Source organism: Grampus griseus (genome assembly GCF_964374135.1).
Source record: "Grampus griseus genome assembly, chromosome: 20".
NCBI lineage: Eukaryota > Metazoa > Chordata > Mammalia > Artiodactyla > Delphinidae > Grampus > Grampus griseus.
The window spans coordinates 53,721,356-53,740,586 of NC_139014.1; the positions used below are offsets into that span (position 1 = coordinate 53,721,356).

Genomic DNA, 19,231 nt, shown 5'->3' on the forward strand with positions numbered 1-19,231 from the left:
GCACAGCATAAATTCATTATGTATAAAATAGTGGTGCCATGATGTCCCATCTCCAACTATTTGCCTCACTTTTGAACATTCCCACAGAAATCACAAGCACTCTCTTACGATACAGCTCAGGAGCTCGAACAGTAGTTGCTGTGTTTTAATATGTGTGATTTTCAAGACTGCAGTTTGTTTCTTTTCTTACACTACTCACTCTGACACTATCTTTGTAACTTAATTAGTTACTCTATAGGAATGAGTCATGAGCAAAGACAGCAACATATACAGATAGCAGCCTATTACACCATCCCTCCTTTATAAAAGAAGCCAAGATAGGTTTGAATAAACCATTGAAACCCTTAGAAAGTGAATTTCTGATACCACCTTCAAAATATGTCTTTATTGTGGACCCCTTTACTTGAGTCTCTGACAATGTACATAAGGTTTGTACTCTTTGATGCTGGGGTGGCACTCACTCAGGCAAATTCAAGAAATAACAAAGCAAGCACTAGACATCATTCTAAAATCACTTCCAAAATTTCAGGAAACAGTCATAAAATAGCAACTGGAATGATGTTTTCAAAGTTATTGAAACAAACAAACACATTGCTAGGCAGTCCCAACTGAATGAAAGACAAGCAGTTACTTTCTAAAAAAGTTTAAGGAAAATGGATTTCAAGAGGGGTAATCAATAAAGTGAAATGTGTCAAACCAAGGAGCTTCAAGTGAACGTATTGTAAGTTTGATATTCCTAGTTTTACCAAATAGTTCAAACTTTTACAAATTTATCTCTTAAAGTGTGACCTACACTTCGGCCAAAGTTCTTCAGGTTCCTGTGCAAACAAGCAGTCAGACTCACAAGAAATTACTGGTTTCCTGATTTTTATTTCAGCAATTAAAATAGCACTGGTTGAGTACCAAATGCAGAATGTGAGGCAGTTTTTCTTTTCATATGAAACTGAAAACTAAGAGTCCAATGCTAACATCCCCCAGGTAAATTTTACACATACCAAACTTTTAATTCAGGATTAGTTGAGAAGAAGCTCTCTCAAACCACTGTGATTCTGTTTCCCCACGAATCCTGCCATCTCTAAACACAGCCATAAATAAGATAAACTATGTTATCTTTAAAAGCTGTATTGTTTTTAAGAGGAGAAACTTTTTTCTCACATCTTTAATCTCTGGTTTAAAATATTAAAAGATATAAACAAAGCATTTAAAATCAGGGGCCAATTACTTCTATTTAAATCACTCAGACTACGTATTATACTCTATTTTTATGTTGTACATTAGTATTGTTCCCACGCTAAATATTAACATTTGCTTTAAATCAATTAATATTTATCTGTCAATCAATAAATCCTAGAATTCACTTAAACTTGCTCATTCACAAAAAAGGTCTAATTTGTCTCAGGTTTCCAAATCCCTTAATATGGTACATGTACCCTTTTTAACTCTCTTTTGCTCTTTACTAATATAATCAAACATACTTAGGAAATAGTTTATCCCAAACACTGATTTCACTTACATTATCATGTTTAAAAAAACACAACATCTTCAATTCCCGGAAGACCCTTTTGCAAGAGACCAGATTCTGGAAGACGTTGGGCATCTTTTTGAGTGCTACTCTCTTTCCATCTCTTGGATCTGTTACTGACCTAAAGACACAATATTTAGGGGAAGAGGAAAAAAAGACAGAGAAATCAATCCCAAACTTTGTTCTTCAATGTTTCAGAGCATGACAAATACCTTTATGTTAAAACACTCAATATTAAATCCACTTAATAATGCTTCAGGTATCAGTGAGAAAGATTTAAAAAAGTATAATCAAAGAGAATGTTTAGCCCACCCAACTCATTTGCCATGCTTTTTTCTTTTTTTAAAATTCCTGTCTAAATTTCTATAAACACTTAACCTTCCTGAGAGGTCACTTAGCAATACATCAGAGGTAGGAGGGCTACTAGTGGTAAAGCCATTTTAAAGACGGGAGAAAAAGTATTGAACATTAACACGACTGAAGTCAAATTAGTTTTATGCTTTATTTTCAGAACCAAATTCAAGATGGAAGAAGTGTTCATTCAGATGTGGTCACTTTTAGTTGAATGTAGAGAATACAGTTTGAGTATTTTGGTTTCTTATATAAATGAAACATCTTTTAGTAGTACGGGTTTCAGGACACAACAGTGTCCCCTCATGAGTCTGAGTGGCAGCTTAGGGGCTGTAGCTTCTAGGTTATGGTAACTTCTTCCCTTTTGTTTCTCAGTTCTTGGTATGATGGCTGCCCCTTGTGGTTACTCTCTTTAATAGCTCAGTGTCCACCTTTTCTCTCTTTTAGCCTTCTAACACCTATGTTGCCAACTCCTTGTATTATATTTCCCTGTGTTTGAAATACTAATGTGTTTCCATTTTTCTGACTGGACCCAATCGATACATATTAAATCAAAGAGTTTTGCTAAACATGGCCAATTGGCCATCTGGCTAATCGAGTTTCCATGAATTAACCTAAAGCTTTTTTCCTTCGACCCATCATTGATGACTGGTTGTCTTTGTAGAATTCATTCCTGTCAGATTTATTTTGCTAGATTCCTATCATGCTCGGCTACCATTATCTTTCATTTTCTGTTTCAGCCATTCAATGCTTTGGCTATTCCTCCCAGATTTGTATCATTTTGAAATCTGGTCGGTATGTCATCAATGCCTTTATCCAAGTTGTTAATTAAAGTTTAGAACAGGACTGAGGACAGAGCTCTGCAACAGATACAACACTAGAAGCCATCTATGAGGCCGGCATCCAATCATTAATCTGTGTATGGTTAGTCAATTAATTATTTATTTAATTAACTACAATCACTCAGTTTGTTTCTTCATCTTGTCCGCAAGGAAATAAGACACTCATCAAATTGCCTTCCTGAAAATAAAGCATTCCTATTTTTTACCTAAAAATCATACCAAACTTCTTTATGAATATCATCACTTCTTTATAAATTTATCTTAGTGATTGCTACTTCCTAAGTTCTTGTAAAACTCTTAAACAATGCATTCTAGTATATTTAAAACATCGTGAGGACTTCACTTTCTCCCACTGATTGAAAATTTGCTAAAACAATTAAGTATTATCATTTTCAAGTCTTCAATAGCTTGAAATGTAATTCAACTAGGCTAAGAGACCTAACATTTTTGACTGTTGTTTAAAAAACACCAACCAAAATCCACAACATTGCTTAGAATCCACATAATCTAGGAAAGTAAAATAGGAAGGAAACCAAATATAATATTATATTGACTATTAAGATTTTTTTTCTGTTTAAATACACCACTTCTGTAGCTAGATACTGGAAGATAAAAGTCAATGAAACAGCAAGGAAGGGAAATTCTGGATCATACACTGCACAGTAGTCATTGCCTCTAGAGTCTTCTTTAATCTAGAACAGTTAATTAGCATTTCTTTATCTTTTATGACATTGCCATTTTGGAAGAGTACAGGCCAGTTAGTTTGTAGACTGTTCCTCAGTTTGGGTCTATCTGGCATTTTCTTGAGATTAGATTCAGGTTCTGTATTTTTCACAGGAATAACACAGATGTCTTCTTAGCGCACCACGTTAGGAGGCCCATGAAGTCGATTTTTCCCATTACTGGTGATAACTTTGATCACTTGGATGAGGTGTCTGTCAGGTTTCTCCACTGCAAAGTTACTATTTTTTCCCTTTGTAACTATGTAAATAGGCTATTCCTCATCAAACTCTGACCCACTACCTTTAGCACCCATGGATGTTTTTTTGCCTGAATCAATGATTATTACTATGATGTTGCCAAATGGTACTTTAGTAATTTTTAATATGTCTAACAGCTAGCCTGCACAATATTAATTTTTAAAAATGAGTAAATTGATTTAACACAATACCCTTTCCAAAGACCTCATGCAGCAATACTTCGCAACTTCTGACTTCTTACTGGTCTTGACCCTACTGTGGTGAGGAAAGCTGCTTTAAGATAAATCCACTCCTGGCTCAAATCTGTGCCTTGTAATGTTTTAAGGTAAAATTCACAAAGCAGCATTTTATTTTATTATTCATGCAAAAGCCAGTCATGCCTGTGGCTGGTAACAATATAATCTCATGAATGTGAATGGCAGTGCGGTAATTTCACGCCATGTTGAGTTTGTTCTCTCTTAACTTGAAGTAGCAGATGCTTTAGTTCAGCACAAACAGTATCACAGAACACAGATAAGTGTGGAAGCCTGTTACACAGGAATTCTTTTATTTTCTTTGTTACTGAAAGGCTTGCTGTGCTTAGTTTCTCTGCTGCTGCAATACCCTGGTTATTTCAACTGCACTTGTTAATGAAGCTCCAGCTGTAGAGATAATGAACAACATTTAGGGCAACTTTCCTCATTTCAGAAAATGGAGCCATCCTTCGACCTACAATTCACTTATGACCAGTTACTTTCTCTAAAATACTGTTCGCTCTAAATGAAAACAGTGCATCTGTTATTTCATCTGATTACCTTCATAATCATTCAAGTTATATTAATAGGCACTTACTTCCTCAGTTTTAAATTAACATTTGATTCTGTAAACATTACATTAAAAATAATGTTTTAGAAAGAGAAAAACAAAAACAAAAAAATAAAGTTTTAAGGGTTGTGAGAATCTTTTCTTACATCTGCTCCGGGTACATCAATCCTTCTCTGCACTTAGAATTTAAGTTCAACTGCTTTTTAAACAGCCAAAAGAATCCACGAGCCATTCTTCAGAGAGATACAGAGTCAGTCAAAAGAGTACAATACCAAAACAGGAAGCTTTTTAGATATGGTTGTGGTCGTTTTGTTGTAGAGTTTTCTTAATCCCAGGAAACTGTGACCACTGCCACGAATCTGATTATATTACTGACAAGCAGAAGAGGTGAAACGAAAACAAGAGTAAAACTTATCATTGGGGATACTTTCCCAGGCACTAGAATGTTACATTATAATATCTTTTAATTAGTATAACTAATCAGCAAGAGTCCCCAAGAAATTAAATGCTCCTCACTCATTTTATGTGAAGAATCTTTCCCCCATGTATTTTAGCAGTTTTAAATTTCATGGTGCTAATACAGGTTTTTAACTATCCAAAGCAAAAAAAAAAAAAAAAAAAAAAAGAGAGAGAATGCTTCAACTTGGATTAAGAAAATCAGGTTCTTCTAATTCTAGTCACATTAACTTGTAATCAGCAATTCTCTATTTTTTACTATACATACTACAATTACTATGTCAACTGTACCAATACAGTACACATCTCAGTAATAGAACTTCCTAGCTAGGCTCTAAATATTTAATTATTGCCTTCACATTCATTTCAAGATTCACTTCCTTAAAAGTTATTTTTACTTGTATTTAGATTAAGTTTCCTTGAGAAAACAATAGCAAACTATGAGACAAAAATAAGTCTAGAAAATGTTTATTTGTCCTTAGTATATATTATATGTTCATGGACACTACAGGTTAAATATGGAATTTATTTGTATGATTCTCTGGTTTTTATAACCAGAACTTCAAAAAGCTCTATCTAGCTTGTGTGCACTCTGACATAATATACAGAGTTGCAAACTATTTAGAAGCACAAATCTTCTAGGTTTCCCTGCCCCCACCCAAATACACATAGAAAAGGATTCTCATCTTTCATATTTAGATAATTTGTTCCATCAGCTGGGGTTTTCTGATGTTTGGTTTTTCTTTTTAAATGTTTATCCAAATTTGGTATTTGCTGAGTTAGCTCTATACATAAGAAAGCAATCCTTTTCCTTTAAGATACTTATAAATGATCCCCAAATTTGTTAATCTGATTATTACGAGGAAAAAAAGGTCTTACACAGTAGCCAAACCAAAGCAGTGAAATAGTTCTTTCTTTCTCTCCTATCCTAACACTACTGATCAGGAGAAGCAAAACATCTACATTTAACTGGGAGAGTTAATAGGAACTTATCCTTTAACTCTGTGTCTAAGTAAGTATGAACAGCAATGATCCCAGCAGATGAGACACAGCACTGAGCCATGCTGATCTGTAGTGAGAGACCCAGGAAGGGAAGGAGGAAGAATAAGGAACAGGCAAGCCATCCAATATCAAGCTGTCACATTTATTTTCAAATACTTGTTATTGTAAGAGCTAACTTTTAAGACTGCCTCAACTCCCCAAACCAATAACCACTGAATAAGTTAAAATATAGGTGAAAAATTATTTAATGCTAATTACTGTTGTCTTGGGAATATTTTATGGTTCTTTAGAGCATGAATTAATTAGTTCCATCCTTACTGTAGATGCTGGGAAGACAGAGAGACCCTTCCTCCTCAGTCACTGTCAAATATCTCTGTGAGAGGGCTTCCCTGGTGGCGCAGTGGTTGAGAGTCCGCCTGCCGATGCAGGGGACACAGGTTCGTACCCCGGTCCGGGAAGATCCCACATGCCGCGGAGCGGCTAGGCCCGTGAGCCATGGCCGCTGAGCCTGCGCGTCCGGAGCCTGTGCTCCGCAACGGGAGAGGCCACAACAGTGAGAGGCCCGCATACCGCAAAAAAAAAAAAAAAAAATCTCTGTGAGAGTCTGACCGGCCTGCACAAAAGTTGCCACACTGCCTTTTCAAGGGGGATTTTCTCATGTTAGAGGGTGAACATGACATAGCCTAGTCTGCCAAGTCTAGGAAGTTTTCATGGCACACTACCCACAGTCTTCTAGAAATAGACCTGTGAACATTGTATGGGGAGGAAAACCAGCTGCAATGAAGGAAAGGTTTCTGTACAAAACCACAAAGGAAAATAATTCACAACTGCAACTCCTTCTTGCATTTTAACAACTTTGGGCAACAGGAGGTTACAAAGGGTAACCAAAACTAAAACTATGTCACACAATAATATGCTTGCTTTCAATCCCATTGATGAATTCCTGAAAGATATGTATTCAGTAACAGGAACACTGAGGAATATAAAGATTTTTAAAAAAATTTAAAGATGGCAGTTTTTGTTGTACATTAGTTTCATAAATGTGGAAGACATCAAATGAAAGAAAAGGACAGTTTTACTCACATAGTAGGTTTATAAGATTATGGCTTTACCAATGTCAAAAATTGTAATGAATTTAGAAACAGAAACTTCACATCATCAGAAAAAGTTTTTAAATTATTATTTTTTAAGATTATTTATTTATATTTTATTTTTGGCTGCGTCAGGTCTCAGTTGTGGCATGCGGGATGTTTGTTGAGCCACGTGGGATCTTTCGTTGAGGCAGGTGGGCTTCTCTCTAGTTGTGGCGTGTGTGTTTTTTTCTCTTCTCTAGTTGTGGCACACAGGCTCCAGGGCATGTGGGCTCTATAGTTGTGGTGTGCGGGTTCCAGAATGCGTGGGCTCTGTAGTTTGGGGTATGCAGGCTCTCTAGTTGAGGTGCGTGAGCTCAGTGTTTGTGGCACACAGGCCTAATTGCCCCGCGGCATGTGGGATCCTAGTTCCCCAACCAGGGATCTAATCTGCGTCCCCTGCATTGTAAGGCGGATTCTTTACCACTGGACCACCAGGGAAGTCCCAAAAGTTTTGTTTTTAATTGCCATAGAGAATGCTTTATCATTTGATAGTTTAGTGGTTAAGCTAATATTTTAATAATTAACATAAAATGTAAGTCTCAATATGCTATAAGTTAAAAGTAAACTGTCTGAACACACCAACAGTAAACTGCCATTTTTGAAATAAAAGGGAAAATTTGAATATGGTTTAAAATTATGATTATAAATTAAATTTCCATATTTTCTAGAGATGTATATACTAAGTATACATAGGTGAAATGATATGAGATCTAAGATTTATTTTAAAATACTACAGTAATAAATATTGTTGAAACAAAGCAAATACTGAAATTATTGAATTTGAGTAGTAGGTTAATGGGGTCTAATTATTCAAAACTAAAGAAAATGTATATTTGCAAAATTACAAAATAAAAAATGAAATGAAAAAAATTTAAATGTTTTTCATAATAATGTTAAAAATATCCAATATTGGGATTAAAACTAAGAAAAGCTAAGCAAGACTTTTACACAAAAGGACTAAAAAACATCACTGAGAGAAATTAAAGACATAAATAAATGGAGAAACATACCATATTCATGAATTAGAAAACTACTCAATATTGCAAAAATTTCAATTCTCCCCAAATTGACTTATAGACTCAGTGAAATTCAAAACATGAAATGGTTTTCTTTTTGTGAAACTACACAAATTAGTCTTAAAGTTTTTATGGAAATGCAAATATGCCAAGGACAGCTAAGACACTCTTGAAGAAGAATAAGGTGGGAAAAGTTGCTCTACCACATAAGAAAACTTATTATAAAGCCACAGTAATTTAGCTAATATAATAGACCAATGAAATAGAAATATGGCTCAGAAACAGATTCTCCCATATTTAGACACTTGGCTTATCATAAAGGTGGCTCTGCAGACAGGAAGGTTGTGCCTTAAGGTAGCGTTTCCCATTTCAAGCCCATCCGTCTAAACACTGCTCTATAATACTGGGGCTAAGACTCTGCAAACCATGTTTTGGTTTTTCCAGCTAGCTTCAGGTTAGACTCTGCTAATAGAGGGCTTTAGAGGAGACTGCAAGGCTGGAGGAGCAAAAAGGAACAGAGGGCTCTTATCCAGATACATACGTAATTCCTACAAATCAATTTTTTAAAAGGGTCTGAATAGGCATTTCACAAGAAAGGATTAATTCAAATGGCCAATAAACATATGAAAAGGAGCTTAACCTCATTAGTCATTTGGGAAATGAAAATTAAAACCAAATGAGAAAGTACGATATAACCACCAAAATGACTAATGTTTAAAAGTCTGACAATACCAAATGTTTGGTGAAGATGTGGTGCAATATCAATTCTAATACACTGCTAGTAGAAGTGTAAATTGTACAATCACTTTGGGAAACAGGTTGGTTTTATATACTAAAATGAAAATAAATATACACTGGAACCCAGCAATTTGACTCTCAGGTATATACCCAAAAGGAATTTGTGTACCTATACACTAAGACACAAACAAGTGTGTGTGTCCATGGCAGCCATATCTTTAATACCCTTAAAACTGGAAACAACTCAAATATCCATGAACAGCAAAATGGATAAACAAATTGTTGTATTTTCACATAATGGAATACTCTATAGCATTAAAATGAACTACTGCTACATGCAACAACATAGATAAATCTCACAAACATAATTTTGAGCCAAAGAAAACAGTCACAAATGAATAATAAGATTTCTATATAGAAAATATAAGCAAAGTTAAACTCTAATGTTTAGGGATGCACACTTAGTAGACAGAAACTATTAAGAAAGGAAGTGGTTATCATAAAAGTAAGGACAATAGTTATCTTGGGGGGGCACTTAATGATGGGGCAGAGAAGAGAAGACTTCTGGGTGCTACCAATGTCTTATTTCTCATATGGATGATGGCTAGAAGTGTGTACTTTGTGATAAATCACAGAGCTGTATGTTTTATTTCGTATTGTTTCTCTCTGTGTGTTATTATATAACTAGAAAGGTAAAGGCTAACTTCCCAGTTAAATTTGAGCATAAAAAAGCATTTTAGATTGAGATCTATATAATGAGTAATTTTTAAAGAGGGTGATTCTTTCCTTTTTTCTTTTTTTTTTGCATATAGATACACATCTACACCAGTCCAATGGAGTCTATCATACCTTTCCTTGTGCCACTGGTTCATTCTGTAGAGAGGAGTATACATAATATCTTCCTTACGTTTTGATAGAATTCCAAAAGAATTCGCTTGCTTAAAAAAAAAACAAACGTTTTCTTCATCATTACACAAGAATATGCTATTAAGGAGCATTCCACAGGACAGTGCTGTCAGCAGAATTATGGCAGAACTACAGTCCCACCCCTAATCTAATCACAATCTCCTAACTTCTCTTGTGAAGCAAAACGCTGAAGCAGCTACAATATATAGATGTCCTTCAGGTTTTTAATTAGTTAGCCTTTTAAAAATAACCAAACCCCAAAATATTGCAAATGCAAAACAGGAGGCAAGACTTCCAGCTGTGGCAAACTGAATAAATCAGCAAATCCTCTCCCAACAAAACTACTATAAAACTGGACAAATGTGTCAGAAACAACCATTACAGGACTCCAGAAAACAACTAAAGTCAAATGACAAGTTTAAAAGTGTTTATTTATGAAAAATATAGAACTCTGGGTAAGAACAGTGGAAGTCAGTGGTGTTACTGCTTTGGGTTGCTCCTTATTCACCCCCCACCCCAAGCACAGTCCATGCAGTACCTGGTAAGTGCTGGCCACGGAAACCAGCGGCTTCACTGCCTGAGTCTGCTGAAGTGATTTGAAATGGAAGGCAAAAAACCCATACCCAGTGGCATTGAGAGTAAAACCATTTAAACCCAACTAGAAAAGAAGAGATAAAGCCTACAGCTCTGCTAGCCTGAGGCTGTTGTCCCAGCTGGGAAGAGGTGCAGACTAACAGAAATCCAGAAATTTAATAAGGAGATTCTGGAATGAGAGCCACAGGGGGGCCTGGTAAACTCTCTATGCATTCCTGGCTAACTGGGGGCTGCATATATGCTCAGAGTTGACTGGAGAGGTCCTAAGCTCTCCACCTATCAAGGGCTGACTAGGAGGCTTCCTACATATGAAGGGAAGAAATGAGAAGTTTAGCAGAGAGTAAAAGCTGAGGCATGCCTGAAAGCTAGATGAGCTCCCTAATACACTCACAGAAGGCTCAGCAAAGGGTAGAAGCCTTACTGGCTCAAGATGTTTGAGCACAACCTTTAACTAATCACTGGCTGAGCACTAAGCTATGGGACTCCAAGAAGGCCAAGGTAAAGATGAAAACAAAAACAACTGAGCAAAAACCTGAATGGCTGCAATCCACAGGGGAGAAAGATCCCGCATACTAAGTCAAGTTACTTAAATATAAGCAAACATACATAACAACAGCAATAATGACAACCTTCAGACATGGGAGGAGGACTGGGGAGGAATCAGACCCAGGGTTGTTACAATATATTACCAAATATGTCCAGTTTTAACAACAACAACAACAACAAAAATTACAAGACGTTAAAAGAAAAAAAAAGGAAAACGTGACCCATACTCAGGGGGAAAAGCAGTCAACAGAAACTGTTTCTTAGTGGGCCCAGATGCTGTATTCAGAAAAACTTCAAAAGCAGCTATTATAAATATGTTCAAAGAATTAAAGAAAAATACGGCGACAATGACAAAACAATAGAAAATCTCAATACAGAAATAGAAACTACAAAGAAGGAAACAAACTCTAAAGTTGAAAAATACAATATTAGAAATGAAAAATTCACTAGATTGGCCCAAAGCAGATTTTGGATAGCAGAAGAAAAAAAAAATCAGTGAACATAAAAGAGCCATAGAAATTATACAATCTCAAGAACAGAGAGGAAAAATTTGAAGAAAAATGAACAGAGCCTCAGAGACCTATGCAACAACACTGAATGTACCAACATACATCTAATGGGAGTACCATGAAAAAAGGAGAGAGATAAAGGAGCAGAAAAAAAGATATTTGAAGAAATAATGGTTTAAAACTTTCAAAATCTGATGAAGAACAATATACAAAACTCAAAAACTCCCAAGTAGGATAGACACAAGAATTCTGCACCTAGACACTTCGCAGTCAACCACAGATCAAGTTAAAGACAAAAATAATAATTGAAATATGAAGAAAACCAAGACAATTAATGACTGACTTTTCATCAGATATAACGAAGACTAGAGGGAAGTGGAACCCCATAATTGCAGTGGTGGTAGTGGGGCAGGCAAAAATCCTATATTCAGTTAAAAAAGATCCTGTCCTTCAAAAATAGAGGCAAAGTGAAAACAATCCAAGATAAGTAATGACTAAGAGAATTTGTTGCCAGCAGGTTTGCCTTACAGGAAAAAAAAGAATCCCTTTGGTCTGAAAGGAAGTGACCCCAGAAGGTAACTCAAATCCACAGGAAGAAATGAGAAACAAGAAATGGCAAATACGTGGATAAATAGCACAATACATTGTTGGTTTTAACATATATAGATGTAATATATATGACAATAACAGCACAATAAGGGGAGGGAACTGAGCTGTATTGGAGCAAAGTTGTTGCATTCTACCAGAATTAAAATACTATTAATCTGATATAGATTGTTCAGAAATTAAGATGTACACTGCAATCCCTAGAACAGCAAATAATAAAATAACTAAAAAACCAAAGGAGGATTAAAAAAAAATCAAGAGATGAATTAAAATGGTCAAATGAAAAATAGTTGACACAAAACAAGAAATACAATTTTGAAATATGGATTTAACACAAAAGATAAAAAGGAAGGCCACAGCAACTAAAGAAACGAGATATATAGAAAACAAATACTGTAGCAAAATTGCAAATGTAAATTCAATCAATAATTACACTAAATGTGAATGGATTAAATACTTCAATAAAAAGCAGAGATTGACAATTTTTTAAGCTTTTTTTTAAAAAATAAATTTATTTATTTATTTTTGACTGCGTTGGGTCTTCGTTGCTGCGCGTGGGCTTTCTCTAGCTGCAGCGAGCATGGGCTACTCTTTGTTGCAGTGCACGGGCTTCTTATTCTGGTGGCTTCTCTTGTTGCAGAGCACGGGCTCTAGGCACATGGGTCTCAGTAGTTGTGGCATGCAGGCTCAGCAGCTGTGGCTCACAGGCTCTAGAGCGCAGGCTCAGTAGTTGTGGCACATGGGCTTAGTTGCTCCACAGCATGTGGGATCTTCCCGGACCAGGGATCGAACCTGTGTCCCCTGCATTGGCAGGCAGATTCTTAACCACTGTGCCACCCGGGAAGTCCCAAGATTGACAATTTTTAAAAAGCAAGATTCAACCATATGCTGTCTACAAAAGACACACTTTAGATTTAACAATAAAAATGGGTTGGAAGTTAAAAGAGGTAAAAAGACATACCATAAAAATGGTGACCACAAGAGAGCTGCAGAAGCTATGTTAATAGAAAACAGAACAGATTTTAAGACAAATATTACTAGAGACAAGGAGGAACATTTCATAAAGATAAAAGGGTAAACACATATATGATAATTATAAATGGTCTACATAGTTAAAAATAGACTGTCAAAATTCACAAAGCAAAACTTGACAGAAGAGAAGAAACAGACAATTCAATAATTATATTTGGAAGTTTTAATACCCCACTCTCAAAGATAAAACAACTAAACAGAAATTAAGCAAGGACAGAAAAGAGTTAAAAAAATACCATCGACTAACTTTACCTAAGTGATATTTACAGAATGCTCTACCCAACAAGAACAGAATACGCATTTTTGTCCAAGCACACACAGAATGTTCTTTAGGAAAGCCCAAATGCTAAGTCAAAAAACAAGTCTTTACAATAAACTAAGAAGGACTGAAACCAAAATATGTTTTTCAGACCACAGTAGAATTAAATTACAGATGTTAGAAAGAAATTTTAGAAATCCCAATATTAGAATATGAAACAAAACAAAGAAGAAATCACAAAGAAATTAGAAAATACCTGAATTGAATAAAAATTAAAACACAATATATCAAAATTTATTGGATACAGTTAAAGCACTGCTTAGAGGGAAAATGTATACCTTTAATCAGTTATATAGAAAATAAAGCCCTCAAATCAGTGAGATATAAGCTTTTATCTACAGAAAACTAGAAAAAGAGCGTATTAAACCCAAAGCAAGCAAGAGGAAATAACAAAATCACAATGGAAACAATAAAGAAAAAAGCACATCAAGAAAATCAATGAAATAAAAAGTTCGTTCTTTGACAAGGTCAAAGATAACCTTTAGCTAAACTGATCAAGAAAAAACAAAGATACAAATGGACAAAATCAGGAATGTAAAAGGGGACATCACTACTAACCCTACACAAATTATTAATTAAAAATATTCCCTCAATGAATAGCCCATGTCCAGATGGCATCATTGGTCAATTATATCAAACATTTAATGAAGAAACAGTACCAGTCTTTCACAAATTCTTCCAGAAACTGAGAAGGGACCATTTCCCAACTCATTCTATGAGGCCAAAGTCAGACAATGACAAAAGGACTGAATTCCTTTATCACAAGAGATAAAAACTATACCTTAATATCCTTCAAAAATATTAATGAAAACATCCATGAGTAGGAAATCCAATCTAGCAACATAAAATCCAACCCCCATTTACGATAAAAACATTCAACCAACTAGAAACAGAAAACTTCTTCAACCTGATAAAGGGCATAAGAAAAACAGAGCTAATATCTTACTTCACAATGAAAGACTGAATGCTTCCCCTTAAGGTCAAGGAACAAGGCAAAGATGTCTGCTCCAGCCATGTCTATTTAAATTTTATTGGAGGGTCTCATCAGTGGAAAAAGTGCCCCCCCCAAAAAATTTTTTTTTAAAAACATCCAAATTGGAAAGGAAGAACTAAAACTGATTTTATTTGCAGACGACATGATCCTCTATGTAGAAAACCCTAAGGAATACACAAAAACAGTACTTAAACTAATAAACAGGTTTATCAAGGTTGCAGGATACAAGATTATTATACAAAAACCCATTTTTTCTACATGCCAGCAATGAACAATCTGAAAATGAAATTAAGAAAACAATTCCATTCACAACAGAATCAAATCAAATCAAATACTTAGGGAACAAGTTTAACAAACGAAGTTTAAGATATACAGCAAACTATGAAATATTGCTGAAATAAATTACAGAAAACTTAAACAGAGAGAACACTTCATATTCATGAATTGGAAAACTCAATGTTAAGATGGCAATCTCCCCATAGTGACCTACAGATTCAGTGCAATTCCAATCAAAACTGGAACCCTCACATATTACTGGTGGGAATGTAAAATGGTACATCCACTTTGGAAAACAGTTTGGTTGTTTCTGAAAAAGTTAAAATAAACTTATCATATGATTCAGCAAATCTACTCATATATTTACACAAGGGAAATGAAAATATATGTTTACACAAAGATTTCTATGTGAATATTCATAGCGGTACTATAGCTGAAAAACGAGTCAAATCTATCAACTAGTGGATGGATAAACAAACTATGGTACATCTATACAAGAGAATAAAAAGGAACAAACTACTACTTCCTTACAAGCTACCACTTACATGGCTAAACCTCAAAAACATTATGCTAAGTGAGAGAAGCCAAACACAAAAGACCATATATGATACTATTTATAAGAAATTTTTGGAAGAGACATTTAGAGAGACAGAAAGCGTATCAGTAGTTGCTCAGGGTTGGGAATTGGAATGGGTGATTGACCACAAATGGTTAAGTTTTGCAGGTAATGAAAATGTTCTAAAATTGGGTCAGGGTGATGATTGCATAACAGTGGAAATTTACTAAAAATTACAGAATTATTACATACTCATGATGGGTGAATATTATGGTATGTAAGCTATGCCTCACTAAAGCTGTTAAAACAAAAACGTCACCTCAGAATACTGTTTACAATATTCTAGACCCTATTCTGATTTTATGCTATATAATTCCCCCCTTGATATTTATATTGATATTTAAGTTTTTCTATTTACCCACAGAGATTTCACATTTCAAAGAATACAGAAAAATCGTAACTTCTCTCTCTCCTTTTTTCTTTTAATATCAGCGTTTTGTTAATCTCTAATTCACTTGGAAATTCCTATAATGTATGCAATGAGGAATTAATTTTTGGAACTGAATGAATGAATCCATGAATCAATCTTTGGAACTGCTACTTTGTTTTATGGTTTACTTGTTTATTTTTCAACCAATACTATTTGATAATTATCAATTAATATGTCTTATAACTTCTTCATATATACATTATTGCCATATAATCAAATTCTTTGAAGCAGCTACCATCAAATTTAGCACATCAGAATCAACTGGTAGGCTTTACGAAAAGAAACACAAAAACAAAACAACCCTATTTCATTACTTCCTAAGAATTTGTATTTTTAAAAGCTCCCAGCTGACTCTGACTTTACTCAGGTTCAAGAACTACTGCTTTAAACACAGTGCTTTTGTAACTTTAGGTACGTAAGAATCACCCAGAATTCTTAAAGTCTTAAGGTGAAGATTGATTCACTACGTCTGCAGTGGTGAATTGAGGTTCTGCATTTATAAGAAGCTTTCAGGTGATGCTGATTTTACTGGTAGCAAGGTTTTAAGATATGTATCTTACTTGGTTAAATATTAAATACATAAGGTAAACGTGGGATCTTAGTATACTTGGCCTTCCCATTAGCCAGGGTATCAGTCCTCATTTATTCTAACTTCTTTTATGCTTGCCATTAAAGTTTTATTGTTCACATATACAGAGTAAGCTCAAGTGTCATTTCTAGTGCCCTGATTTTTGTGACTGCCACTTAGGGGATGCCTCTTGACTGCCTGGCTCTGGAGGCCAGAGGATTTTGTGTCCTGGTCCCGTGGGACTGTAATGATTTGTGTCACCCAGAAAGAAGCTCATATCCCATCTGGTGCCTTGATTTTTGTTACTGCTGCTGGGGACACCTCTACCCCTCCTGGCTCTGGTGGCCAGCAGGGCTTATACATGTGCTCCCAAAAGACTGTATATATTTGCATACATTTAAAAGCTGATGCCTGAGGATCTGGCTTCTAGTTGTCCTGAATCTGGGTGCTGAGACCCTCCCTTTTGGGACACTGACAGGTCTTAGCACATCCTCAACTACTAGGAACTATTAAAAATACAGGGTGCTTCCCTGGTGGCGCAGTGGTTGAGAGTCCGCCTGCCGATGCAGGGGACGCGGGTTCGTGACCCGGTCCAGGAGGATCCCACATGCCGCGGAGCGGCTGGGCCCGTGAGCCATGGCCACTGAGCCTGCGTGTCTGAAGCCTGTGCTCCGCAATGGGAGAGGCCACAACAGTGAGAGGCCGGCGTACCCCACACACACACACACACACACACACACACACACACACACACACACACACACACACACACACACACACACACACACACACACACACACACACACACACACTAATAATAAGCTGCTTGGACAATCACAAAGGTTTGAGAGACAACCAAGAGCTGAAGTAGGGTTGAATGATAAGGTTCATCTCCTACACAGGCCAGTCCTTCAAGACTGGGAGATGTGGTTGCTTCATCTACTGTATAGAAACCAACAGAGAATAAAGCAAAATGAAGACACAGAGCAGTATGTCCTAAATGAAAGAACAAGATAAAACCTCACGGAAAAAAAACCTTAATGAAACAACAGAGATAAGTAATTTACCTGATAAAGAGTTCAAAGTGATGGTCCTAAAGATGCTCACTGAACTGGGGAGAAGAATGGATAGACACAGTGAGAATTTCAACAAGAAATGGAAAATATTAAGAATGTACCAAATATTTAGAAATCACAGAGCTGAGGAATACAATAACAGCACTGAAAAATACACTAGAGGGGTTCAATAACAGACTAGATGAAGCAGAATAAAGAATCAGTCAATTTCTAGAAGGCAGTGGAACTCACCCAGTTAGGACAGCAAAAAGAAAAAAGAATGAGAAGTGAAGATGGCCTAAGGAACTTTTATGAGACAACATCAAATGGCCTAACATTTGCATCATAGGGCTTGCAGAAGGAGAAAACAGAGAGAAAGGGGCAAAAATATTATTTAAGGAAATAATGGCTGAAATCTTCCCCATTTGGGGAAGGAAAAAGACATTCAGATCCAGGAAGCCCGAAGAGCTGCAAATAAGAAACATCCAAAGAAACCCATACCAAGGTACATTATAATTAAAAATGCTAATTTAAAGACAAGGAGAGAATATCAAAGGCAGCAAGAGAAAAATACTTGTTACATACACGGTAACCCCCCCTAAGGCTATGAGCAGATCTTTCAGCAGAAACTTGTAGGCCAGAAGGTTGTGCATGATATATTCAAAGAGCTGGAAGAAAAAAAACTTCCAACAAAGATTATCTTTCCGGGACTTCCCTGGTGGTCTAGTAGTTAAGGCTCTGCACTCCCAATGCAGGGGGCCTGGGTTTGATCCCTGGTCAGGGAACTAGATCCTGCATGCCACAACTAAAGATCCCACACATGGCAACAAAGATCCTGCACGTGACAACCAAGATCCCACATGCTGCAGCTAAGACCTGCTGCAGCCAAATAAATAAGTAAATATATATTTTTTTTAAAAAAAAGAATATTCTACACAGCAACATTATTAATCAGAAGTGAAGGAGAGATTCCGAAAAAAGATTGCCAGAAAAGCAAAGGAGTTCATCACCACTAAACTGGTCTTATAAGAAACGTTAAAGGGACTTCTTTTAGCTGAAAAGAAATAGCACTGATTAGTAACAAGAACACATATAAGGGGACTTCCCTGGCAGTCCAGTGGTTAAGACTCCATGCTTCCACTGTAGGGGGCATGAGTTTGATCTCTGGTCGGGGAACTAAGATCCTGCATGCTGCATGGTGCAGCCAAAGAAAAAAAAAGAACACGTACAAAAGAATAAATCTCACTGGAAAGGTAAATATATAGTAAAGATAGTAGATTAATCCCTTATAAAGCTAGTATGAAGGTTAAAAGACAAAAGTAGTAAAAAATATCAATAACTATGACTATGATAATTAGTTAAGGGATACACAAGATAATGATGATTGCTGGATCATCTGGCAACTCTATTTTCAGTTTTTTGAGGAACCTCCATACAGTTTTCCACAGTGGCTGCACCAATTCACATTCCCACCAACAATGTAGGAGGGTTCCCCTTTCTCCATTCCCTCTCCAGCATCTGTCATTTGTAGATTTTTTTAAATGATGGCCATTGTGAGGTAGTACCTCACTGTAGTTTTGATTTGCATTTCTCTAATAATTAGCGATGTTCAGCATCTTTTCATGTTCCTTTTGGAAGATTAGCCTTTATTTTTATGTTCTGTCCTTATCAGGCACCATATCTGTCTGCCTCACAAAACAGCCTTCAGTGTTCTGTAGCTATTTATGATATAGGTATTATATGTTGAAAAATATTCACCAGTGATCCTAGCAAATTGTCTTGTGTTTCCTATTACAACTGATTTATTCAAAGTATCTAGTTGTGTAGTGTTCTAGATTTTTAAAGTCTAGTTTCTATATTTTTATAAATGCTATCCACTTCAGTAGTTATGTTAATTTTGTCTACCTTATCACTCTGTTCTTTTCATAGATCCTTT

At 35.9% G+C, this 19,231-nt stretch overlaps 1 protein-coding gene across 2 annotated transcripts in view; it reads right to left on the minus strand.

Moving 5' to 3' along the window:
• The window catches only part of NLK (nemo like kinase), a 145,746-nt gene that overhangs the window by 58,738 nt on the left and 67,777 nt on the right, over window positions 1-19,231 (minus strand). For both annotated transcript variants that reach the window (XR_014298279.1, XM_082678343.1), the window contains exon 2: window positions 1,514-1,643. Coding sequence is in view for 1 of the 2 variants with exons in the window: in XM_082678343.1 (XP_082534469.1) it covers window positions 1,514-1,643 (130 nt within the window). In the remaining variant the exon portion in view is untranslated. The remainder of the gene's footprint in view (window positions 1-1,513; window positions 1,644-19,231) is intronic.